This window comes from Microcaecilia unicolor, chromosome 2 (assembly GCF_901765095.1).
Source record: "Microcaecilia unicolor chromosome 2, aMicUni1.1, whole genome shotgun sequence".
Taxonomy (NCBI): domain Eukaryota; kingdom Metazoa; phylum Chordata; class Amphibia; order Gymnophiona; family Siphonopidae; genus Microcaecilia; species Microcaecilia unicolor.
Window position 1 is genome coordinate 658157825 of NC_044032.1, and position 26043 is coordinate 658183867.

The 26043-nt window shown below is 46.2% G+C and overlaps 1 protein-coding gene across 1 annotated transcript in view; it reads right to left on the reverse strand.

Annotated features, from left to right (window-relative positions):
- The window catches only part of USP53 (ubiquitin specific peptidase 53), a 298888-nt gene that overhangs the window by 253199 nt on the left and 19646 nt on the right, over positions 1-26043 (reverse strand). Inside the window, exons 2-3 of the mRNA XM_030192265.1 lie at positions 11972-12085; positions 11781-11863 (exon numbers count right to left, since the gene is read on the reverse strand). Coding sequence (XP_030048125.1) covers positions 11781-11863; positions 11972-12085 — 197 coding nt within the window. The remainder of the gene's footprint in view (positions 1-11780; positions 11864-11971; positions 12086-26043) is intronic.

Genomic DNA, 26043 nt, shown 5'->3' on the forward strand with positions numbered 1-26043 from the left:
CCCCTGCAGCTTGATACCACTGGGAAGCTAGGGTCCATTGAGCTGATCTCTTGTGAAGACGCACCATGGGAGTCACATGAACTGTGGAGGCTATATGACCTAGAAGTCTCAACATCTACCGAGCTGTGATCTGCTGAGACACTCGGGCCATGGAAACCAGAAACAGAAGATTGTCTGCTTTCGCCTGTCTGTGTATCCAACAAAGCTCCTATAAATTGCAGATTCTGGACAGGGAAGAGATGGGGTAATTTATAACAAACCCGAGTAGCTCCAGCAGTTGAATAGTCATCTGCATGGACTGTAGAGCCCCTGCCTCTGAGGTGTTCTTCAACAGCCAATCGTCGAGATAAGGGAACACATGCATTCCCAGTCTACATAGCGACGCTGCAACTACTGCCAGGCATTTTGTAAAGACCCTGGGCGCAGACGCGAGACCAAAGGGCAGCACACAATACTGGAAGATCTGTGCTCCCAGACGGAATCAAAGATACCTCCTGTGAGCTGGAAGTATCGGGATGTGTGTAAGCGCATCCTTTAAGTCCAGAGAGCATAGCCAGTCGTTTTCCTGAATCATGGGAACAAGGGTGTCCAAGGAAAGCATCCTGAACTTTTCTCGGACCAAGAATTTGTTCAGGGCCCTTAGGTCTAGGATGGGACGCATCCCCCCTGTTTTCTTTTGCACAAGGAACTACCTGGAATAGAATCCCAGCCCTTCTTGCCCTGGTGGAACGTGCTCGACCCCATTGGCGCTGAGAAGGGAGGAGTGTTCCTCTGCAAGCACCTGCCTGTGCTGGAAGCTGAAGGACTGAGCTCCTGGTGGGCAATTTGGAGGTCTGGAGATAAACCCTCATCCACCCTCTTTCCACCTCTCGCTTAGACCATTGCAACTTGCTTCTCACAGGTCTCCCACTTAGCCATCTCTCTCCTCTTCAATCTGTTCAAAATTCTGCTGCACGACTAATATTCCGCCAGGGTCGTTATGCTCATATTAGCCCTCTCCTCAAGTCACTTCACTGGCTTCCTATCCGTTTCCACATACAGTTCAAACTCCTCTTATTAAGTGCATTCACTCTGCAGCTCCTCAGTACCTCTCCACTCTCATCTCTCCCTACATTCCTCCCCGGGAACTCCGTTCACTGGGTAAATCTCTCTTATCTGCACCCTTCTCCTCCATCGCTAACTCCAGACTCCGTTCCTTTTATCTTGCTGCACCATATGCCTGGAATAGACTTCCTGAGCCGGTACGTCAAGTTCCATCTCTGGCCGTCTTCAAATCTAAGCTAAATGCCCACCTTTTTGATGCTGCTTTTAACTCAACCCTTAGTCACTTGTTCAGAACCCTTATTTTATCATCCTCACCTTAATATTCCCTTATCTCTTGTTTGCCCTGTTTGTCTGTCCTAATTAGATTGTAAGCTCTGTTGAGCAGGGACTGTCTCTTCATGTTCAAGTGTACAGCGCTGCGTACGTCTAGTAGTGCTATAGAAATGATTAGTAGTAGTAGTAGTATCCTAACCGGACTATTTGAAGAACCCACCAATCGGAGGTTATGAGAGGCCACCTTTGGTGAAAAAAAAAAAAGTTAACCCCCCCCCTCCCCACGAGTCGTCCAGCATGGACACATTTATAGCGGCTATGCTCAGCTGGAGCCAGTCAAAAGTCCGTCCCTTGCTTTTGCTGAGGACCTACAGGGGCCTGCCTTGGCACACGCTGTTGATGAGAACGAGCACGCTGGGGATGAGCCTGAGAAGGCTGTCGAAGCAGAATTGTACCTACGCTTGTTATAAGCATAGGGAGCATTTTTCCTTCCCTGGAAAAATCGTCTACCTGTTGAGGTAGAAGCAGAAGGCGCCTGGCGGAAGAGATTGTCCATAGCAGTTTCCCGCCGAGTGATCTGATCAACCACTTGCTCGACTTTCTCACCAAAATATTATTCCCCCCCGGCAAGGAACGTCCGCAATCCGCTGCTGGACTCGATTGTCCAGGTCAGAGGCACGCAGCCATGAGAGTCTGCGCATCACTATACCTTGGGCAGCGACTCTGGATGCAACATGAAAAGTATCGTAAGCACCACTGGACAGGAATTTAAGACACGCCTTCTGCTGCCTGACCACCTCATGAAAAGGCTTGGCCTGCTCTGGAGGGAGCTTACCAACCAAGTCCGAGACAAAAAAGAGGAAGAAGAACTCCAACAACAAAGGCTCTTTCTCTGGATTGCGGAAAAGAAAAAACTGATTGGGAAGACTGCCGCGCATGCGCGGTGCGCACCCCCCGCACAACAGAAGGCTCTAACAAAAGTTTTGCTATTTTACTATGAAAGATTGCCGTTCCTGGGCCGCCATGTACGTCAACCCATCAGTGACAACAAGCAGCCTGCTTGTCCTCGGAGAATATTAGATTTAAGTGACTTTTATTTATTTATTTTATTGCATCTGTATCCCACATTATCCCACCTCTTTGCAGGCTCAATGTGGCTTACAATACATCATGGATAATGGAAATGAGAAGAGGTTAAGCATTTGGAGTTTGAAGAGCATGTTACAGCTCTTATAAAAAAAATAATAATTTTTGTTTGCGTCAATTGAGAGCAAATCGATCTAGTTTGAGCGTGGAAATTTTTCAAAGTGTTGTCCAGGCTATTCTTTTACAATATTTAGATTATTGTAATTCCTTATATGGAGGAATTACATTGAAGCTTCTACGAAGATTGCAGGTCCTTCAGAATACGGCTGCTATATTTTTAGAGCTAATAAATTTGAGAACGTGTCAGTTTTTTTCTAAAGCTACACTGGCTTCCAGTTCATTCATGTATAAAATTTAAAATGGCTTGTATGCTTTTTAAAAACTAAGTAAAAATGCAGTCTATCTAAATACTTAGTTATGCTATCTAGGGGACGAGAATCTCATTCTGTATGCTCTTAAACTTTACCATTTCCAAATTTTAAGGGAGTTAGATTAAAAAGTTATCCGAGTAACTCATTGCAGTACTTAGCTTTAAAATTTTGGAATGATATTCCATATCAGATTAGAACTATTACATCACACTTTTTATTTAGAAAACAGTCGAAGACATTTTTATTTTCAGATATAGACAGAGTTTAATCTAATATAGTTTGCCCTAATCTGTCTAATTTTTGCAATTTCATCTGCTTGAGATGCTTTCTTAATATAATCCGCAATGAATCCATTGGAGATATGGTGGAATATAAACTATGTACAGAACAGAATTCTGCCGAGGCATGTCAGATCACAAAGAGGTAATATTTCAGAGATTTATATGTAGCAAACAGCAGAACCAAAGGGACTGAACAAAGAGGTGGAGTGGATTTAAGGAGAGGATTCATTGTGAGGTATTAAGTGAATGATAGTTCTTGCACGGACTGGTTAGTCTCAGTTGCGAGGCTGACATTCTGGGGGTATTTACCCTGGTTCAATGGTTGTGAAGAAATTTTCTGGTATGTATTTAATGTTTTATGGGATTAAGTATAACGTTTATGTATTTTTATAAGGGTGCTATTACAGTGATATATGTGCATATGTTTCTTTTAGCTGGAATGAGGACAGTTGAAAGTTTACTGTTTCCTTTTTGGACTCATGTTGGTGATAAGTACTGGAGTTCTATATTTTTATTTTCTATTTTTTGCTTCTATGGGACCAAGGGCATGTGGTTAGGGTAGTCTATTTTATGTGATACCTGTTTCTTTTGTATTAAAGAACATGCTCATCAAGTTTGAGATTATAAACCATTGTAATGTTAACCTCAGTATAGGTAGTATGTCTGGTTATTGCAATCCTTTGACAGCGAGTCTTCCAATTTGCCACCTCAATCTGGCGCACGACAATCTATTACCTCGACTGCTTTTTGGTATTCTACCTCATCCACGACCAGCTCGCAAGAGTTTAACCTTCCATCAGTGGACTGTTTTGATCCAATGTTATCTTGGAACATTAGCAGTCTTCAATGGCCCCCTCTTTTCAGCAGTGGTGTATGCAAGTGATTGGTCCCTGGAGCACCACCAAATTCACAATCTTTCTTACTCGGCCTAAGAATTATTTCAGTCTATATGGGAATCTTTTTGGTCAACTCTCACTCTGGCTGCCAGAAGCCGCATCCTCAATGGCTGAACAGACCCATGTATATCCCACAATTGCATCTAATTTTTGCTTGGGTTGGGGTGGGATCTTGGGAGGGTTTGGATATTATCAAAGTTTTGAGTAACATAGTAACATAGTAGATGACGGCAGAAAAAGACCTGTACGATCCACCCAGTCTGCCCAACAAGATAAACTCACAGGTGCCATTTTTTGTGTATACCTTACCTTGATTTGTACCTGTCTTTTTCAAGGCACAGACCATATAAATCTGCCCAGCACTATCCCCGCCTCCCAACCACCAGCCCCGCCTCCCACCACCAGCTCTGGCACAGACCGTATAAGTCTGCCCAGCACTATCCCCACCTCCCAACCACCAGCCCTGCCTCCCACTGTATACCCCTACTGTTTGATTGCTGATGTCATGTTCCTCCTATTTGGAGCCTATTCTGGTTTGCACTCAATAAAAATCAACAAACATAATTGTAATGTGTGTGGTTTTTAAGCTATTTGATATTTACTATATTATGTGTAACATAAAGCACCTATAATTGTGTGGTTAGCAGTACAGAATATTTTACTCAAACTGCACTAAAATTAGTTCACACTTTTACTTCCTGCTTAGAGAAAAATTGTGTGTGTGAAATCCTTGATGCAGCACAAGTACAACTGCACCAAGTGCTAAAATTATTACACTGACCCCACAGCTACATTGATCTATATAGGTATTTACTCACACAACAATTTTGTAGGTCACTGAACACTGATTCAGTTGAACTGGCATAATATGAAGATCTTTTGAACAAGTCCAAAGTAAACACAAATTCAAAGAGAAGGAACTACTACTTTCAGCAGTCAAATGGGAAAAAAACCCCATAAAAAATGTTATTGTAACTTGATCAAAACATGAGGTAAAAAAACCGCTCTCAAGTTCTTGCCTATAGCCAAGAGTCTCATTTCCTGTTATTTCCAAGCTACCAAAATCAGTTTTCACTAATTAGGTAAAGGTCAAGCAAAATGATTCTTTTCTCATTTCTATCAGCATGCTGGTGGAAATACTTCACAATTAAATAATTCTCTATCCCTGCCTTAGTTTTACAATCCTGAACAGGAATATAGAACTTGTTCTGTTGATTCAAGAACCAGGGGCTTAGCTACGGGTGGGCCTAGGCCCATCCAATCTCGGCTCAGGTCCACCCACTCATGTAAGGCGCTGAAGTGAACAGCAGCCTTTCTGCTGTGGCTCAGCCTCAGCCACCTGCTTTTACACCCAAGCTCAACATGTCAGACCTGAGATTTACAGAGCAAGGATTTATCTATTAGGATAGTCTCTCCAAGGGAACTGATTTATAATGTATAGAACTCAATCACACCACCGTCTGCCTCGCCAGGATGAGAAGGTAGACTAAGAAATGATAAAAGAAATAAGAGACGCAAACAAAATGGGCAATGTGATAATAATGGGTGACTTCAATTATCCAAATATAGTAAATGTAACATCGGGACACGCTAGAGAGGTACAATTCCTTGTTGAAATCAAGGACAGCTTTATGGAGCAGCTGGTGCAGGAGCCGAGAGAAGGAAAAATTCTAGACTTGGTCCTTAGTGGAGTGCATGATCTGGTGAGGGACGTTATGGTACTGGGGCCACTTGATAACAGTGATCATAATATGATCAGTTTTGATATCAACCTTGAAGTAACTATACACAGGAAGTTAAATATGTTAGCGTTTAACTTTAAAAAAGGAGACTATGATAAAATGAGAAGAACGGTTAAAAACAAACTTAGGGGGCCAACTGAGAGGGTAAAAACTGTACAACAGGAATGGACACTGTTCAAAAATACCATCCTGGAGGACCAGGCCAAACATATTCTGCGAATTAGAAAAGAAAGACCGAAGTCCAAAAGACAGCCGGCGTGGTTGAAAAGTGAGGTGAAGGAAGCTATTAGGGCTAAAAAAAACGCCTTTAGAAAATGGAAGAAGGAACCGTCTGAAAATAAGTAGCAGAATACGGAGTGTCAAAGCAAATGCAAGGCGCAGATAAAGAAGGCCAAGAGGGATTACGAAAAAAAGATAGCATTACAGGCAAAAAAAACATAGTAAAAATTTTCCAGTATATTAAAAGCAGGAAGCCGGCAAAGAATCGGTTGGGCCGCTGGATGACCGAGGGGTAAAAGGGGCGATCAAGAAAGACAAAGACGTAGCGGAGAGATTGAATGACTTCTTTGCTTCGGTCTTCACCGAGGAAGATTTGGGTGGGATACCAGTATCTGAAATGGTATTTCAAGCGGACGAGTCGGAGAAACTTACTGACTTCACGGTAAACCTGGAGGACGTAATAGGGCAGTTCAGCAAACTGAAGAGTAGCAAATCTCCTGGACCGGATGGTATTCATCCCAGAGTACTGATAGAACTGAAAAATGAGCTTGCGGAGCTACTGTTAGTGATATGCAATTTATCCTTAAAATCAAGCGTGGTACCGGAAGATTGGAGGGTAGCCAATGTAACGCCGATTTTTAAAAAAGGTTCCAGGGGAGATCCGGGAAATTATAGACCGGTGAGTCTGACGTCGGTGCCGGGGAAAATGGTAGAGGCTATCATTAAAAACAAAATTACAGAGCACATCCAAGGACGGATTACTGAGACCAAGTCAGCACGGCTTTTGTGTAGGGAAATCTTGCCTGACCAATTTACTTCAATTCTTTGAAGGAGTAAACAAACATGTGGACAAAGGGGAGCCGGCTGATATTGTGTATGTGGATTTTCAAAAGGCGTTTGACAAACTACCTCATGAAAGGCTACAGAGGAAATTGGAGTGTCATGGGATAGGAGGAAATGTCCTATTGTGGATTAAAAACTGGTTGAAGGATAGGAAACAGAGTGGGGTTAGTGAGGTTCCTCAGGGGTCTGTGCTAGGACCGCTGCTTTTTAATATATTTATATATGGTTTAGAGATGGGAGTAGCTAGCGAGGTAATTAAATTTGCTGATGACACAAAGTTATTCAAAGTCGTTAACTCGCGACAGGTTTGTGAAAAATTACAGAAGGACCTTACGAGACTGGGAGGCAAAATGGCAGATGACGTTTAATATGAGCAAGTGCAAGGTGATGCATGTGGGGAAAAAAAGAACCCGAATTATAGCTACGTCATGCAAGGTTCCACGTTAGGAGTTACGGACCAAGAAAGGGATCTGGGTGTTGTCGTCGATAATACACTGAAACCTTCTGCTCAGTGTGCTGCTGCAGCTAGGAAAGCAAATAGAATGTTGGGTATTATTAGGAAAGGTATGGAAAACAGGTGTGAGGATGTTATAATGCCGTTGTATCGCTCCATGGTGCGACCGCACCTTGAGTATTGTGTTCAATTCTGGTTGCCGCATCTCAAGAAAAATATAGTAGAATTGGAAAAGGTGCAGCGAAGGGCAACTAAAATGATAGCGGGGATGGGACGACTTCCCTATGAAGGAAGACTGAGGCTAGGGCTTTCCAGCTTGGAGAAGAGATGGCTAAGGGGAGACATGATAGAGATATAAAATAATGAGTGGAGTGGAACAGGTGGATGTGAAGCGTCTGTTCACGCTTTCCAAAAATACTAAGACTAGGGGGCATTCGATGAAACTAGTGTAGTAAATGTAAAACAAATCGGAGAAAATTTTTCTTCACCCAACGCATAATTAAACTCTGGAATTCGTTGCCGGTGTCGTTCTCAGCCCGCGACCGGGTAACAGCGGCGGCCAGCAGGCCCAGAGTCCCCGCGGGGCCCACGCGAGTACCCTGAGTTGGCGGAGAGGCTGCTAGAGGGTAGCAACTGCCCGTCGCGGACAAAGGGTCGAAGCGCCCCGACTGGGAAGGAGGCAGCTCCGAGGTCGGGCTCCAGCAGTTTGGTGGAGCAACTCATCAGCAACTTGTCCATCTGCTCCAGCTTGTTCCAGTCCGCCTGATCCAGCATCTCCCTGCTTGTTCCAGTCCGCCTGATCCAGCATCTCCCTGCTTGTTCCAGTCCATCTGCTCCAGCTTGTTCCAGTCCGCCTGACTCAGCCTCTCCCTGCTTGTTCCAGTCCATCTGCTCCAGCTTGTTCCAGTCCGCCTGACTCAGCCTCTCCATGCTTGTTCCAGTCCATCAGTTCCAGCATGTTCCAGTCCACCTGATCCAGCTTGTTCCAGTCCGTCTGCACCTGCTTGTTCCAGCTGCTCCAATCCTACTGCTCTGCTCTCTTCTGCTCCAAATCATTCCAGCTTTTTCCAGTCCTGCTGTTATACTCTCCACCGCACTCACCTGTTCCTGCCTGCTTTCCAATCAACCTGCCTGCTAGCCAATCACCTGTTCCTGCCTGCTAGCCAATCAACCTTCTATTCCAAATCGTTGTCTGCTGTTCCTGTTTAAGCCTCCAGTCCGACTTTCCTGCCCTACCTGTTGCTTAACACCTCAGTCACTACATACGCACCCGTAATCACCTCAGTCACTACTTATGGCCCCCATACACATTCTCTTCCTTGCCCTGTCCCTCCCTAATCTTTTCCCTCTCCCACAGCTGTATACCGCACGAATTCACTGTCCATCCATGTCCTCCCCCGTCCTGCTCTCTACTGCAATACCCTACCCACCCCTGTCCCCCACTACCTCACCATCCCTACTGTCCTCCTACTCCTTCCTAGCTCTCAACCTTCAACACCTCCTTCCTGCCATAAACCCTTCCCCATTCCTCCTAAGCGCATCCCGTCTTCGTCACCTTTGTCGCCCTACCTCCCCCACCCTCCTCCGCACTCTCTTGCTCCTTCTCCTGCTATCCGCGGGAGACATCATAGTAACAGAGTAACATAGTAGATGACGGCAGAAAAAGACCTGCACGGTCCATCCAGTCTGCCCAACAAGATAACTCATATTTGCTGCTTTTTGTGTATACCCTACTTTGATTTGTACCTGTGCTCTTCAGGGCACAGACCGTATAAGTCTGCCCCGCACTATCCCCGCCTCCCAACCACCAGCCCCACCTCCCAACCACCGGCTCTGGTACAGGCACAGACCGTATAAGTCTGCCCAGCACTATCCTCACCTCCCCACCACCAGCCCTGCCTCCCAACCATCGGCTCTGGCACAGACCGTACAAGTCTGTCCAGCACTATCCCCGCCTCCCAACCACCAGTCCCGCTTCCCACTACCGGCTCTGGCACAGACCGTATAAGTCTGCCCAGCCCTATCCACGCCTCCCAACCACCAGCCCCGCCTCCCGATCTTGACTAAGCGCCTGAGGATCCATTCCTTCGGCACAGGATTCCTTTATGCTTATCCCACGCATGTTTAAATTCCGTTACCGTTTTCATTTCCACCACCTCCCGCGGGAGGGCATTCCAAGCATCCACTACTCTCTCCGTGAAAAAATACTTCCTGACATTTTTCTTGAGTCTGCCCCCCTTCAATCTCATTTCATGTCCTCTCGTTCTACCACCTTCTTATCTCCTGAAAAGGTTCGTTTGCGGATTAATACCTTTCAAATATTTGAACGTATCATATCACCCCTGTTTCTCCTTTCCTCCAGAGTATACATGTTTAGTTCAGCAAGTCTCTCCTCATACGTCTTGTAACGCAAATCCCATACCATTCTCGTAGCTTTTCTTTGCACCGCTTCAATTCTTTTTACATCCTTAACAAGATACGGCCTCCAAAACTGAACACAATACTCCAGGTGGGGCCTCACCAACGACTTATACAGGGGCATCAACACCCCCTTTCTTCTGCTGGTCACACCTCTCTTTATACAGCCTAACAACCTTCTAGCTACGGCCACCGCCTTGTCACACTGTTTCGTCGCCTTCAAATCCTCAGATACTATCACCCCAAGATCCCTCTCTCCGCCCGTACCTATCACACTCTCCCCGCCTAACACATACGTCTCCCGTGGATTTCTACTTCCTAAGTGCATCACTTTGCATTTCTTCGCATTGAATTTTAATTGCCAAACCTTAGACCATTCTTCTAGCTTCCGTATGTCCTTTTTCATGTTTTCCACTCCCTCCGGGGTGTCCACTCTGTTACAGATCTTAGTATCATCCGCAAATAGGCAAACTTTACCTTCTAACCCTTCGGCAATGTCACTCACAAATATATTGAACAGAATCGGCCCCAGCACCAATCCTTGAGGCACTCCACTACTTACCTTTCGCTCCTCCGAGCGAATTCCATTCACCACCACCCTCTGGCGTCTGTCCATCAACCAGTTCCTAATCCAGTTCACCACTTCAGGTCCTATCTTCAGCCCATCCAGTTTATTTAAGAGCCTCCTGTGGGGAACTGTGTCAAAAGCTTTGCTGAAATCTAAGTAGATTACGTCCATAGTTCGTCCCCGATTCAATTCTCCTGTCACCCAATCAAAGAACTCAATGAGGTTCCATTTGGCACGATTTCCCTTTGGTAAATCCATGTTGTCTGGGATCTTGCAACTTATTGGCTTCCAGGAAATTCACTATCCTTTCCTTCAGCATGGCTTCCATTACTTTTCCAATAACCGAAGTGAGGCTTACCGGCCTGTAGTTTCCAGCTTCTTCCCTATCACCACACCTGTCCTCGTCTCATCCATGCAAACGTTTCTGCGATATCTCCAATCTCTATTCCCCTCCTCCCTCCCCTTCTCATGTGCCCGCTCGGTCTGCAACAAACTTTCCTTCACCCATGATCTCTTGATCTCCCACTCCCTTCAACTGCTCGCCCTAACTGAAACTTGGCTCACCCTGCTCTAGAAATGTTAAGTAGTAGTAGTAACGTGGTGAAGGCGGTTAGCTTGGCAGAGTTTAAAAAGGGGTTAGACGGTTTCCTAAAGGACAAGTCCATAAACCACTACTAAATAGACTTGGGAAAAATCCACAATTCCAGGAATAACATGTATAGAATGTTTGTATGTTTGGAAAGCTTGCCAGGTGCCCTTGGCCTGGATTGGCCGCTGTCGTGGACAGGATGCTGGGCTCGATGAACCCTTGGTCTTTTCCCAGTGTGGCATTATGTACTTATATTGACTGGTGGAAGACATCACATGGTTTCTTTACATGTCATTCCCTGTTTAAATATGGTGCTTGACGGTTTTGGGGTTTTTTGTTTTTTGACAGTTATACCTCTTGGTGTTGATAGAGCCCTGTACTCATGAGTGAACACAACAGAATGATATGAATGATTATAGGTTGTTCTATGATTGCAAATGTTGAAATAAAAGTATTGGATATTTGAATTATTTCAATGTTATATGTTTATTTTTTATTTGTTTTGCCTGCAATTTGATGTTGGTCTTATGTAGACTCCCTAAAGAAATGCTAGTGCAAATAGATCCGTGTTGGGAAATAGACAGATTTTCATGTAGTGGGAGACAACTACCTTCTAATATTTTGGATGTTCACACTGGAAGGCATTGGATACTAATGTGTTGGCACTAGCATGAATCCATTACAGAAGATATGTGGGATTATAAATACTTGAGCATAGTACCCACCTTAATTCTAATTCAGTATGCAGTGATTGAAAAGGTGGTTTCCCTTCCATACTAGGTTACACTGTGGGCACGAATTACTTTTTTCTGAACACAACTCACAATATCTATATTTCATTTTTTTATTTGGATATTTTCATTTTTTGTAATTTCTACTGAGCCATTCTTTATTGCTATTGGTTCCAGGTGACTAATAACAGAGAATGTCTCTTACCAGAGGGCTGTGGTGGAAATGTACCTTACAAACTCTGTGAAAGGGAGCGGATCTGATGAAGCCCCACAGCTGCGACAGACACTCTGAAAGAAAAGAGGAAAATCAGGTCATTCTGTGCTCAGTGAAGCAGCTGAAAGAACGCAGAATAAGGAGCTGAAAGAACGCAGAATAAGGCAACAAAGGTTTCTAACCTGTTCATACAGAGTCATAGCAAACTTCTGGTGTGAGATGCAGGATTTAGATGCGCACACGTCTCCTTTGATGTTTGGCACAATGTGAAAATGAATCCGCTCAAGTATGTTCTCCTGAAACAGTTGCAAACTACAGTTTAGGTTATGTCACTCAGAGTTTATAAAACCATGCTAAGTAAAATGAGAAAACAAAATGATCAATTAAAAAGGAAACAAAAACAAAAAACCAAAACCTTATAAAAGCAACAAATTCAATACCATTTAATCTGCACACACCCCTCGTAATCTAATTAAAATTTGAATTTCAGCTTGTGGTACTATTCTACACAGGAAGCTTATAAACAGAGCCAAGGCCTAGAAGCTGATCCACTGATATAAGACAGTAATGGTAAATCGCAGCCATTGAGACAAGAGTGATGAATGAAGTATTTCACAGATTAGTTTTAGGACGGTTTCTACTTGGTGATTGGGAAACTGTAATCTGTCAAGTCTGCTGTTAGCGCTGAATAAACTAGAAGCTATTCTTGAGAACATACAGACAGACTGGACATAGCTTAATAGAAAGGAGCCAACACGGTTTCAGCATAAGATGCCTCGATTTACTAATCCAGAATTTACCAAACTCTTTCGAACTATAACCCCTACTACTACTACTATTTAGCATTTCTATAGCGCTACAAGGCATACGCAGCGCTGCACAAACATAGAAGAAAGACAGTCCCTGCTCAAAGAGCTTACAATCTAATAGACAAAAAATAAATAAAGTAAGCAAATCAAATCAATTAATGTGAACGGGAAGGAAGAGAGGAGGGTAGGTGGAGGCGAGTGGTTACGAGTCAAAAGCAATGTTAAAGAGGTGGGTTTTCAGTCTAGATTTAAAAGGTGGCCAAGGATGGGGCAAGACGTAGGGGCTCAGGAAGTTTATTCCAGGCGTAGGGTGCAGCGAGACAGAAGACGCGAAGTCTGGAGTTGGCAGTAGTGGAGAAGGGAACAGATAAGAAGGATTATCCATGGAGCGGAGTGCACGGGAAGGGGTGTAGGGAAGGACGAGTGTGGAGAGATACTGGGGAGCAGCAGAGTGAATACATTTATAGGTTAGTAGAAGAAGTTTGAACAGGATGCGAAAACGGATAGGGAGCCAGTGAAGGGTCTTGAGGAGAGGGGTAGTATGAGTAAAGCGACCCTGGCAGAAGATGAGACGGGCAGCAGAGTTTTGAACCGACTGGAGAGGGGAGAGGTGACTAAGTGGGAGGCCAGCAAGAAGCAGATTGCAGTAGTCTAAACGAGAGGTGACAAGGGTGTGGATGAGGGTTTTGGTAGAGTGCTCGGAAAGAAAGGGGCGGATTTTACGGATGTTGTAAAGAAAGAAACGACAGGTCTTGGCGGTCTGCTGGATATGAGCAGAGAAAGAGAGAGAAGAGTCAAGATGACCCCAAGGTTCGAGCTGAGGAGACAGGGAGAATGAGAGAGCCATCAACAGAAATAGAAAACGGGGGGAGCGGGGAGGTGGGTTTGGGGGGGAAAATGAGAAGCTCGGTTTTGGTCATATTTAATTTCAGGTGGCGTTGAGACATCCAGGCAGCAATGTCAGACAAGCACGCTGAAACTTTGGTTTTGATGCAAGGTGAGATATCAGGGGTAGAAAGGTAGATTTAGGAGTCATCAGCATAGAGATGGTAGGAAAAGCCATGGGATGAGATTAATGAACCAAGGGAAGAAGTGTAGATAGAAAAGAGGAGGGGACCAAGAACAGAACCCTGAGGTATGCCGACAGGCAGAGGGATAGATGCTTCAAAATGATGCACTTATATACTTCCTGGCTGGGTCATGACCCCACCCACAGGTTTGTTACAGGATTCTCCAAACTATTAGAATTTACTGAAGGTGTTAAAGAATGTAGATAAGCTTGAGCCAGTGGATATAGGGTACTGGATTTCCAGAGGACAGTTAACCAAGTCCTTCATACGAGACTAAGGAAATGTAATCTTTGGGTACCTCAACGGAATTCAAAATGCGTGGGATATGCATAAAGGAATCCTGTGCAGTAGGAATGGATCCTCAGAAGCTTAGCCGAAATTGGGTGGCGGAGTAGGTGGGGGAAGAGAGGTTGGTGGTTGGGAGGCGAGGATAGTGGAGGGCAGACTTATACAGTCTGTGCCAGAGCCGGTGATGGGAGGCGGGACTGGTGGTTGGGAGGCGGGAAATACTGCTGGGCAGACTTGTACGGTCTGTGCCCTGAAAAAGGCAGGTACAAATCAAGGTAAGGTATACACATATGAGTTTATCTTGTTGGGCAGACTGGATGGACCATGCAGGTCTTTTTCTGCCATCATCTACTATGTTACTATGTAGGTACAGTGCTAGCCTGGTTTACATCATATCCTGCTGATCACCATTCCACTGTATACACTGCAGGTTCACAGTGATTCATACTCATTCCTTTGCGGCATCCCTCAGGGTTCCATACTGTCACCTGTGCTGTTTAATATTTCCCTGGCCCCCGTGCTTTCTAACTTCAGTTTATGCAAATTCATTTCTATGTATACGCTGATGACATTTTAGTGATCTCTACTCATGATTTCCACTCCCCGACTTTTTATTTTTATTACATTTGTACCCCGCGCTTTCCCACTCATGGCAGGCTCAATGTGGCTTACATGGGGCAATGGAGGGTTAAGTGACTTGCCCAGAGTCAGAAGGAGCTGCCTGTGCCTGAAGTGGGAATCAAACTCAGTTCCTCAGTTCCCCAGGACCAAAGTCCACCACCCTAACCACTAGGCCACTCCTTTTCTGCTCTGCAGAAAGCACTGGATGCTGTGGGTTCTTGGCTCACCTCACACTACCTTTGTCTTAATTGCTCTAAGTCCTCTACTCTCTGGGTGACAGGCCAAGCAACCGGTCCCTCTTTGGCTGATGATTCAAGGGGTTCCTCTGTCTCTGGTGACCTCTATGAAGTATCTGGGGGTGCTCCTTGATGGTTCTCACTTTTTTCCCTCAGGATTCTGCAATTCTGTGTGTTCTTTTTTTGTCTGCATACCATCCATTCTATTCGTCCTTACATAGACTCAGATTCCTATGCGACTCTACTCCATGCCTTTGTTATTTCTAAATGGGAAAATTAGGTTCTTACCTTGATAAATTTTCTTTCCTTTAGTCACAGCAGATGAATCCATTAACTGATGGGTTGTATCCGCCTACCAGCAGGTGGAGATAGAGAACACAAAGCATACAGTGATCCAGGATGCCCAGCTCCCTCTGCCTTCAGTATATGAAATTTCCAAATCAAAAGAAAAAAAGCCGATCAAAAAAGACAAAAAAATAGAACAGGAGGGTAACAGAAGAAGTGGTTTATTACAAGTTAGTGTTGATATTTTTTGTTGATATTATCATGTCTTGTATTAAAATTATTATTTTACTAGTAAAAAAGGCCCGTTTCTGACACAAATGAAACGGGCGCTAGCAAGGTTTTCCTGGGAGTGTGTATATTTGGGAGAGTGTATGTGAGAGTGACTGTGTGAGAGACAGAGTGAAAGTGTGAGTGTATGAGAGAGAGAGAGAGTGAGTCTGGGTGTGAGGGTGTTTGTGAGAGAGTGTGTGTGTGAGAATGAGAGTGTGTGCAAGTGTGTATGTGAGACACAGTGTGAGAGAGAGTGTGTGTGTGTGGGTGAGAGAGAGTGTGTGTGAGACACAGATTCTCTGTGAGAGTGAGTGTATGAGACCAAGCAAGTGTGTGAGTGACTGTGTGGCACATAGAGAGTGAATGTGATACAGTGTGAGACAGAGTGTGTGAGAGTGAGAGTGAGAAAGACATTGTATATGAGAGAGAGAGTGTGAGCAGTGCCCTCCCAATCCATGGCCATCTGTCCCCTGCCCCCTCCATTCATCCTTTTCCAGCAATTCCCCTCTCTCCCTGAGCCCTGCCCTCCCAATCCATGGCCATCCATGTTTCTCTGTCACCTGCCCCCTCCATTCATCCCTATCCAGCATTTCCCCTCTCTGCCTGAGGCCTGCCCTGCAATCCATATCCATCCATGCCCATCTGTCCCCTCCATTCATCCCTATCCAGCAATTCCCCTCTCCCTGAGTCCTGCCCTTCCAATCCATGCCCATCCATGCTCCTCTGTCACCTGGCCCCTCCATTTTTCCCTATCCAGCATTTCCCCTCTCTGCCTGAGGCCTGCCCTGAAATCCATATCCATCCATGCCCATCTGTCCCCTCCATTCATCCCTATCCAGCAATTCCCCTCTCCCTGAGTCCTGCCCTTCCAATCCATGCCCATCCATGCTCCTCTGTCACCTGGCCCCTCCATTTTTCCCTATCCAGCAATTGCCCTCTCTGCCTGAGGCCTGCCCTGCAATCCATATCCATCCATGCCCATCTGTCCCCTCCATTCATCCCTATCCAGCAATTCCCCTCTCCCTGAGTCCTGCCCTTCCAATCCATGGCCATCCATGCTCCTCTGTCACCTGGCCCCTCCATTTTTCCCTATCCAGCATTTCCCCTCTCTGCCTGAGGCCTGCCCTGCAATCCATATCCATCCATGCCCATCTGTCCCCTCCATTCATCCCTATCCAGCAATTCCCCTCTCCCTGAGTCCTGCCCTTCCAATCCATGCCCATCCATGCTCCTCTGTCACCTGGCCCCTCCATTTTTCCCTTTCCAGCATTTCCCCTCTCTGCCTGAGGCCTGCCCTGCAATCCATATCCATCCATGCCCATCTGTCCCCTCCATTCATCCCTATCCATCAATTCCCCTCTTCCTGAGTCCTGCCCTTCCAATCCATGCTCCTCTGTCACCTGGCCCCTCCATTCATCCCTATCCAGCAATTCCCCTCTCTGCCTGAGGCCTGCCCTCTCAATCCATGGCCATCCATGCTCCTCTGTCCCCTGCCCCCTCCATTCTTCCTTTTCCTGCAATTCCCCTCTCTTCGTTCCATGACCCCCCCTCGCATCCATGCTCCTCTCTCTCTCATGTCCCAGCCTGGCCCGCCCTCTTGTTTCCCCCCCCCCCCCCTTCGCATCCATGCTGTTGTTTTTCTCCTGCCCTCCTGCTCCCAGTGTTCAACTTTGCTGCCCACCCTCTTCTATCCCTCCAACATCCCTTTTTTTTTAAATTTACCTCCGTGGTGGCGGTTTCGGCAGCGCAGCGTTAGGGAAGGGGGCGGCGTTTCCGACGTCTAGCCTTCCCTTCGCTGTGTTCCGCCTTCTTCTGACGTCATCATTGACGTCAGAAGAAGGCGGAACACAGCGAAGGGAAGGCTACAGACGTCGGGAGCGCCGCCTCCTTCCGTGACGCTGCGCTGCCGGAACCGCCACCACGGAGGTAAATGTAATATACTGAAACGCACCGTGTGTGGGTGCGATCAGTTTGTTTGTTTTTTTTTCTGCCCTCGCGATCCGTTTATTTTTCCCCGCCCTCGACGTCATGATGTTTGACGCGAGGGCGGGGCAGCGAGTCTTGGTCAGTGGCTTCACCACCACGAACTTACGAACCGTCTGGGAGTCTGAGTGACTTCAGAACGTTGTCCTCAGAACGTTGAGGGTGCGTTTTATTATATTAGATTGCATGCATATTTAATTGGAATGTTTTTAACTGATATTGATTTGATATATTTTATTGTATTATGTTTTTAGATTTGATCTGTTTTTATTTTAGATATGTTTTATTATCAAATATACAATGTGATGTTTATGTTTTATTCATTATGTATTTTTATTTTGTAGTTTTTTTTACCCCTGACGCAGCCTGAGGGCGAAACGTGGCCACATCGGGTAACTTGTAATAAACCACTTCTTCTGTTACCCTCCTGTTCTATTTTTTTGTCTTTTCTGATCTGCTTTTTTTCTTTTATTTGCTATTTCTTTGGCAGATCTTTGCCTTTTTTTGTTTCTGTATGAAATTTCCAAAGCAGAGTGAATAAGAAAGGCAAAATAACAAACTTTCCTCACAGAGAACAAATGCCCCTGAACCAGAGCAATAACCAAAGGAGGGACGTTATCAACCTCCTGCAATAAAACAGCATGTAGTAACTCAGAGCTTGTCTTCAAGTACTCCTGAGACACAATGTCCGTATGCAACATCTGTACAAAAACTAAAGTCAGAAAGGGAGGGATCATGGATTCATCTGCTGTGACTGAAGGAAAGAAAATTATCAAGGTAAGAACCTAATTTTCCCTTCCTTCTCATCAACAGCAGATGAATCCATTAACTGATGGGATGTACCAAAGCACTCCCTAAATAGAGTAGGAACAGGCAACTCCGCGAGCAAGCACTTGCGCCCCAAAATGTGTGTCCTGCCATGCTGCAACATTCAGCCTGTAATGTTGAACAAAAGAGCGCTGAGAAGGCCAGGTAGCCGCACGACAGATCTCTTGAAGAGAAAAAAAAACACCTGTTTCAGCCCACGAAGAGGACATTGCCCTCATGGAGTGCGCTTTAAACACTTAAGGCGGCGACCGCCCTGAAAGCAGATAAGCTGAAAAAATAAGTTCCTTAAGCCAGCGGGCTATAGTGGCCTAAGACGCCGGAAACCCCCGTCGGGGACCTGCCAACAGAACAAATAAAGGACAAGAATTCCTAAACTCATTTGACATCTGAAGATACTGCCACAGAGCCCTGCGGACACCCAATAGGCGCAATTGCCCAAAAGAGTCCAGAAACTCCTCCTTACAAAAGGAAGGTAGAAAAATGGGCTGGTTCGGGTGAAAGGCTGAAACCACCTTAGGCAGGAAGGAAGGCACCGTACGAACAGTTACCCTGGATTCCGAGAACTGTAGAAAAGGGTCCTGACAGGAAGGAAAGAGCCTGAAGCTCAGACACTCGTCTAGCCGATGTCATTGCCACTAAAAAGACTGTCTTGAGAGTCACATCCTTCTCAGAAGCCCATTTAAGAGACTCAAAAGGAGATCTCTGGAGCGCCTTCAACACGAGCTCCAGGTTCCAAGCCGGACAGGGCGACCGCAAGGGAGGACGGAGACGAAGCACTCCTCTGAGAAATCGGACAACATCTGGATGAGCAGCAAGGGACAGGCCAGAGACTTTCCCCCGGAAGCAAGAACGCTGCCACTTGAACTCGAAGGGAAATGTAAGCCAGGCCCTGTTGTAGACCGTCCTGCAAAAAGTCCAGTAAAAGCGAGACTGTAGCCAGAGTCGGTGTGATAGACTTTGGAGCACACCATGCCTCAAAACTGCGCCAGATCCGAGCATAAGTCGCAGAGGTAGACCGCGTGCAAGCCTGCAAGACCGTGGAAATGACCTTGTTCCTCAATTGCACCCTCTCAAGAGCCACGCCGTAAGACCAAAGTGGCAAGGATCTTCCATAGTCACCATACCCTGAACTAACAAGTTCAGAACCATAGGCAAAGGAAGAGGAGCCTCCACCAGCATCCGCCGGAGATCTGCATACCATGGACACCTTGGCCAATCCGGGGCGATGACTCCATATGCGGGCCGACCTCAGAGAGGGAATCCACTCCATCGGCGGGCTGCTCAACCTCCTGCTGTAACCAGGAAAGGCAGGCCCAGGCTGCATAGGAACTGCAAATAGCCATCCGTAAGGAAAGGCCCGAGATTTCAAAGGGCCACTTCAGTGCGGATTCAAGCTGCTGATCCTGCATATCTTTCAAAGCGACCCCTCCCTTCACCGGAAGAGTAGTCTTTTGAGTCACAGCCGTGACTAAACGCATCCACTTTAAGCATCCCAAAGAGGCCAACTGACTTTCACTCAGAAGGTAAAGGTGACACATAGCCCTGGCCACCTTCAAGGGACCATCAGGGTCAGAGCATTGAGCTGAAATAAGCTCTTAGATAGAGGCATGCACAGGAAAAGCCCGAGAAGGCTTCTTGGTACTAGCCATCCTAGGATTAATAGAAGAGGCAGCGCCCTCGTCAGGATCTTCAATACAAAGTGCCTGTAAGGCATCAGAAATGAGAGCTGGCAGCTCTTCGCGGTGGAAAATCTGAACCGCTTTAGGGTCATCCAACTCCTGTGGCAAGCAGCCACCCTCGTCTGGATCATCAGTCCGTGAGGGCCTGCCAGATCCGTCAGACTCCCCAAAACTAGACCACAGGGGAGAAAAGGGTGAAGAGTCACCCTCAGACGGTGTATTCACTCGTCTACGCTTAGCGTCAGCCAAAATCTGGGGGGAAGAAATAAAGTCTCCAGCAGGCGCTGGGCTTTCAATAACTGGAGGCAATCCAGTCCAAAAAGAATTGTCAGGAGCCTCAGGCAGTGCTCTTTTTAACATAAAGGCCTTATGCATCAGCAGCACAAATTCAGGGGAGAAAAACTCACCCTGTACATCCGCCCCCACATTGGAGGAAACTGAGACCAGAGCTCCTCTAGAGACGTCGAAACGAGGCGTCCCCCTGCACTCAGACTCCTCTACAACTGAGAGGGCCGAATCACGCGGCGCCTCCAAAATGGTGCCTGCTGCCAAATCCGCCGAGCGGGAAGAATCACCGCCCGCCATGCTTGTGCCAGCATTAGCATCTAGACAGCATGAGCTGCAAAGCCTCGCTGTGTTTCCCACAGTGGGAGCAGCGCTTAACCCCTTCAGCAGCCATCCTTGACGAAAATACAGAAACAAAATGGCGCCTTTACGCCAAAACGTACCCCACACAGAGTGCTGTCAGCGTGAACCTCCCCGGAGGAGCTGGGCACCACTCTCACCTCAGGAGACCGAGTCAAACGAGCTTCGGTCCAGCTGCACCGTACCAGGAGCTCTGGAGAAAGCCTCAGAAATCGCTACGCTGTAAAAGCGAGCCTCTCTCTTTTTTTTTTTTTTACGGTGAGGAAAGTTGGAGGCAGGCAGCCACAGAGGAACTCTGTGAGGAAAGGGAATGGGGTAAGGCAGGGACAGGGAAAACCAAGTATGCCTTTAAAGTGGGCACCAGCAGACACAACATCCCCGCTCTACTGGCAAAGAACAGGAGCCACCCCATGCAGAAATCCAGGAGCTGAGAAAGCGACGTCCACACCTGCTGGGAGATAGAGATATACTGAAGGCAGAGGGGGCTGGGTGTCCAGCATCACCATGTGCTTTCAGTGTTCTCTATCTCCACCTAGGTAGGCGGATACAACCCATCAGTTAATGGATTCATCTGCTGTTGATGACAAGGAATGGACTACTGCAACATTTCCCATTCTGGTCTCCCCCACTATGTTCTTAAGAAACTTCAGACTGTGCAGAATACTGCTGTCTGTCTTCTCTCTGGTTCGTATCGTTATGACCATCTGATCCCTTTTCTCCATCAGTATCATTGGTTTTCCATCCCATACCCCATTCATGTTAAGATTTTGATGCTTACGCTTAAGTGTTGCATTCTGTCACTCTATCCTACCCTCTCACCCCTTCTTGACCCTACCGATCTGCTCGGATGTTGTACTCTGTTTTGCACTACTTGCTTGATATCTTCCTGCCTTCTTGTTCCTGCCTGGAGTCCACTGGGTGAGCCTTTTTCCTTTATAGTTCTGTCTTTCTGGAACTGCCTTCCTCCCAAACTTAGGATTGAGACGTCCTAGCCCCATTTTAAGGGTGCTCTCAAAACCTACTTGTTTGGTGAGTCTTTTGTAGATGGCTGACTGGGAGCTTTAGGTGTCAGCTGGCCAACATATGAAGTTCTTTGTACCCTTGCCCTTCCCCCCCCCCCCCCCCCCCCTTTTTTCTCCTTGGCTTACTTTTGCTGGAGTTCCTTTCCTGTGTGTTTTGTGAACTTAGCTGTAAAACCACTTTGGTTCCAGTTGTTGAAAGGCGGTATATCAAGCAAAATAAATAAAGTACAAAATACAAAACACTGCTCTGTTGAGGGTTGATAGTTGGTTACAAGATAGGAGAAAAGCACTGGAATAAATGGTCAGTCTTCTCAATGGAGAGGTGAATAGTGAAGTGTCCCAGGGGTCTGTCCTGGTACCACTGCTACTGAACACTTACATAACTAACCTGGAAAAAAGTAGTACAATGAGTGAGGTGATCAGATTTGCAGAAGAAATGTTGTTAACACACAAGCAGAGTGTGAGGAACTACAGAACAACTTTGCCAGACAAGTTGCTGGGCATCAAAATGGAATATGAAATTAATATTTTACAACTGCAAAGTGATACACATACTGTAAAGCAATCCAAATAACTGTAGCTACACTATGCTCAGTTCTATAATAAAAGACCACCCAGTCAGTAAAGTATCTTGGGATATCTTGGTGTCCAATACTGACAGAGAATATTAGCTCTGCATTTCAGGAAGATTATTTTCTCACATATACGGAGATATATCTGACGATATTTCAGCTGCTTTGGATTATTTTTACAAAATATCTTTCCCGTCGTCACTGCGACCCCTGACGCAGGTGCGGTAGCACCGAAACATGGCCCGTGTTGGGTCTTTCATGAACAACTGTGTTTATTTAAAGTTGATGATAAAAGAACTGTGTCCCTTTTTTTTAAGGCCCTTGGTGCGGCCCTTGGTGCTTTTTTTTTTTTCTTTGATTGGAGTTTTGTTTGTACTTCGCTCCCTCTCTTTGCTATTTCTTAAGTTTGTAGTCGTAGCTGTTTGCAACACAGATCTTTAGTTTTCTTCAATTTCTCTACTCAAACATTCAAATTTACTAAATTTGTAGTATTTTTATCCACTTGAGAAGAAATTTCATTCATTGATTGATTTTGTTAAGGAATTTGAGGAATCGTGACTTAACTAAGTCAGCAATAGTCTCCCATGTAATGTGCAAAGTAATAACTGCTGGCTTCATTTGCAAACATGCTGGCAAAGATAGTGAAGTAATTGTAACTCTGCCTTCAGCTGCAGTCTTGACCATCATAGGATCCCTTTGAAGGGGAGTCCAGGATCTGTGCCTGCTGACATTATTCCATCCACCTGCTAAGATGTTGTTACTCCAAAAACAGAGATAACTGCTGTTGTCTCGAAGATCTCCGACTCTCTCACCCTGACAGCGCGACCAACTTCTGGGTCACTTGTGTGAGTCACTGGTACAGGCGAACTCTGCACACATGGCTGTGATGGTGGAGTTCTTGCATTGGGGCTCAAGGTGACCTCCAATCCCAAGGAGTCCTCTGATTCTCTAATTGGGGGAACCTCTTGTGGGAGAACATTCTATTGCTGTCCCTGTCCTGGTTACAAAATCATCCATTGGGCCTGAAGTCATCAGGGTTGCCAGTTGAGAGGTGCAAGCTGGCTGAAGAGGATGTGCCTGCTGAGATATGCTGACTGCTTGCCTCTTCGCTTCCCCATCAAAGAAAGTGAAGTACGCTTCAAAAGGTAAGACCAGAGCAGGCGCAGCTCACTGTGTCCGCCATCTTGGATTCCCAAAATTCCACTCAAGAGCAAACTCTTGTTGAAGAGAACTTAGTTCAGACTCTCAAGGTACCAAGATACAACCATCACTTCTTTCCTACAATCTCTGATTAAGGAGAGAGGAAGGACCTGGGGCACCCAGGTGTTGGTACTTCTAGATTGGCCAAATAATTCCAGATACATTAGCCAACACTCCAGGCCACTTCATCTGTTAATAAATCCCAAATTTACAGACTGAAAAACTGCTCAATGAGATAATATCCTACCAGACCAGAGGAGGCTGCACAGGAAGTTCTTGTACCTACTGGAGACTGAGAAATATTTGTTGGAGGGGGAGGGGCTACACAGGTTGTAAATAGATGACATAGCTCATAACTTCTCAGTTTCCACCTGCTGGGAGAGGTACATAACCAAGCATCTGGACTGGCCTGGAGAGAAGGAATGTTGTTTTAACTCAGCTGATTAGTTTCTTTTGAGCCACTAGATTCCTTCCATCTGAAGTATCTGACCTGGAAGGATATGACTTTGGTGGTGGTCACTTCAGTAGCGGACTCATATTAACATAGTAGATGACGGCAGAAAAAGACCTGCACGGTCCATCCAGTCTGCCCAAGAAGATAAATTCATATGTGCTACTTTTTTTATTTGTACTGTCCTCTTCAGGGCACAGACCGTATAAGTCTGCCCAGCACTATCCTCGCCTCCCAACTACCAGTCCCGCCTCCCACCACCAGCTCTGGCACAGACCGTATAAGTCTGCCCAGCACTATCCCTGCCTCCCACCACCGGCTCTGGCACAGACCGTATAAGTCTGCCCAGCAGTATCCCCGCCACCCAACCACCAGCCCCGGCACAGACCGTATAAGTCTGCCAGCACTAGTCCCGCCTCCCAACCACCAGCCCCGGCACAGACCGTATAAATCTGCCCTGCACTAGCCCCGCCTCCCAACCACCAGCTCTGCCACCTATTCTAGGCTAAGCTTCTGAGGATCCCTTCCTTCTGCACAGGATTCCTTTATGTTTATCCCACGCATGTTTGAATTCCGTTACCGTTTTCATCTCCATCACCTCTCGCAGGAGGGCATTCCAAGCATCCACCACCCTCTCTCTGAAAAAATACTTTCTGACATCTTTCCTGAGTCTGCCTCCCTTCAATCTCATTTCATGTCCTCTCGTTCTACCGCCTTCCCATCTCCGGAAAAGATTTGTTTGCGGATTAATACCTTTCAAATATTTGAACGTCTGTATCATATCACCCCTGTTCCTCCTTTCCTCCAGGATATACATGCTCAGGTCAGCAAGTCTCTGCTCATAAGTCTTGGAATGCAAATCCCATACCATTCTCGTAGCTTTTCTCTGCACAGCTTCCATTTTTTTTTTTAACATCCTTCGCAAGGTACGGCCTCCAAAACTGAACACAATACTCCAGGTGGGGCCTCACCAACGACTTGTACAGGGGCATCAACACTTCCTTTCTTCTGCTGATCACACCTCTCTCTATACAGCCTAGCAACCTTCTCGCTACAGCCACCGCCTTGTCACACTGTTTCGTCGCCTTCAGATCCTCAGATACTATCATCCAAAGATCCCTCTCCCCCCCCTCAGTACCTATCAGACTCTCACCGCCTAACACATAAGTCTCTCGTGGGTTTCTACTCCCTAAATGCATCACTTTGCATTTCTTCGCATTGAATTTTAATTGCCAAACCTTAGATCATTCTTCTAGCTTCCTCAGATCCTTTTTCATGCTTTCCACTCCATCCCGGGTGTCCACTGTGTTACAAATCTTAGTATCATCCGCAAATTGGCAAACTTTACCTTCTAACCCTTCGGCAACGTCACTCAAATATATTGAACAGAATCGGCCCCAGCACCGAACCCCGAGGCACTCCACTACTCACCTTTCCCTCCTCCGAGCGAACTCCATTTACCACCACCCTCTGGCGTCTGTCCGTCAATCAGTTCCTAATCCAGTTCACCACTTCGGGACCTATCTCCAGCCCATCGAGTTTATTTAAGAGCCTCCTGTGGCGGAACCGTGTCAAAAGCTTTGCTAAAATCTAAGTAGATTACGTCTATAACACGTCGATGATTCAATTCTCCAGTTACCCAATCAAAGAATTCAATGAGATTCGTTTGGCACGATTTCCCTCTCGTAAAACCATGTCTCGGATCTTGCAACTTATTGGCTTCCAGGAAATTCACTATCCTTTCCTTCAGCATCGCTTCCATTACTTTTCCAATAACCAAAGTGAGGCTTACCGGCCTGTAGTTTCCAGCTTCTTCCCTATCACCACTTTTGAGAAGAGGGACCACCTCCACCATTCTCCAATCCCTCGGAACCTCTCCCGTCTCCAAGGATTTATTAAACAACTCTTTACGAGGACCCGCTAGAACCTCTCTGAGCTCCCTCAATATTCTGGGGTGGATCCCGTCCGGTCCCATGGCTTTGTCCACCTTTAGCTTTCCAAGTTGTTGATACACACTCTCTTCCGTGAACGGTGCTATATCCATTACATTCTCAGGTGTACTTTTGCCAGGCCCTCGCGGTCCTTACATAGTAACATAGTAAATGACGGCAGAAAGAGACCTGCATGGTCCATCCAGTCTGCCCAACAAGACAAACTCATATGTGCTACTTTTTGTGTATACCCTACTTTGATTTGTACCTGTCCTCTTCAGGGCACAGACCGTATAAGTCTGCCCAGCACTATCCCCACCTCCCGCCACCGGCTGGCTCTGCCACCCAATCTCGGCTAAGCTCC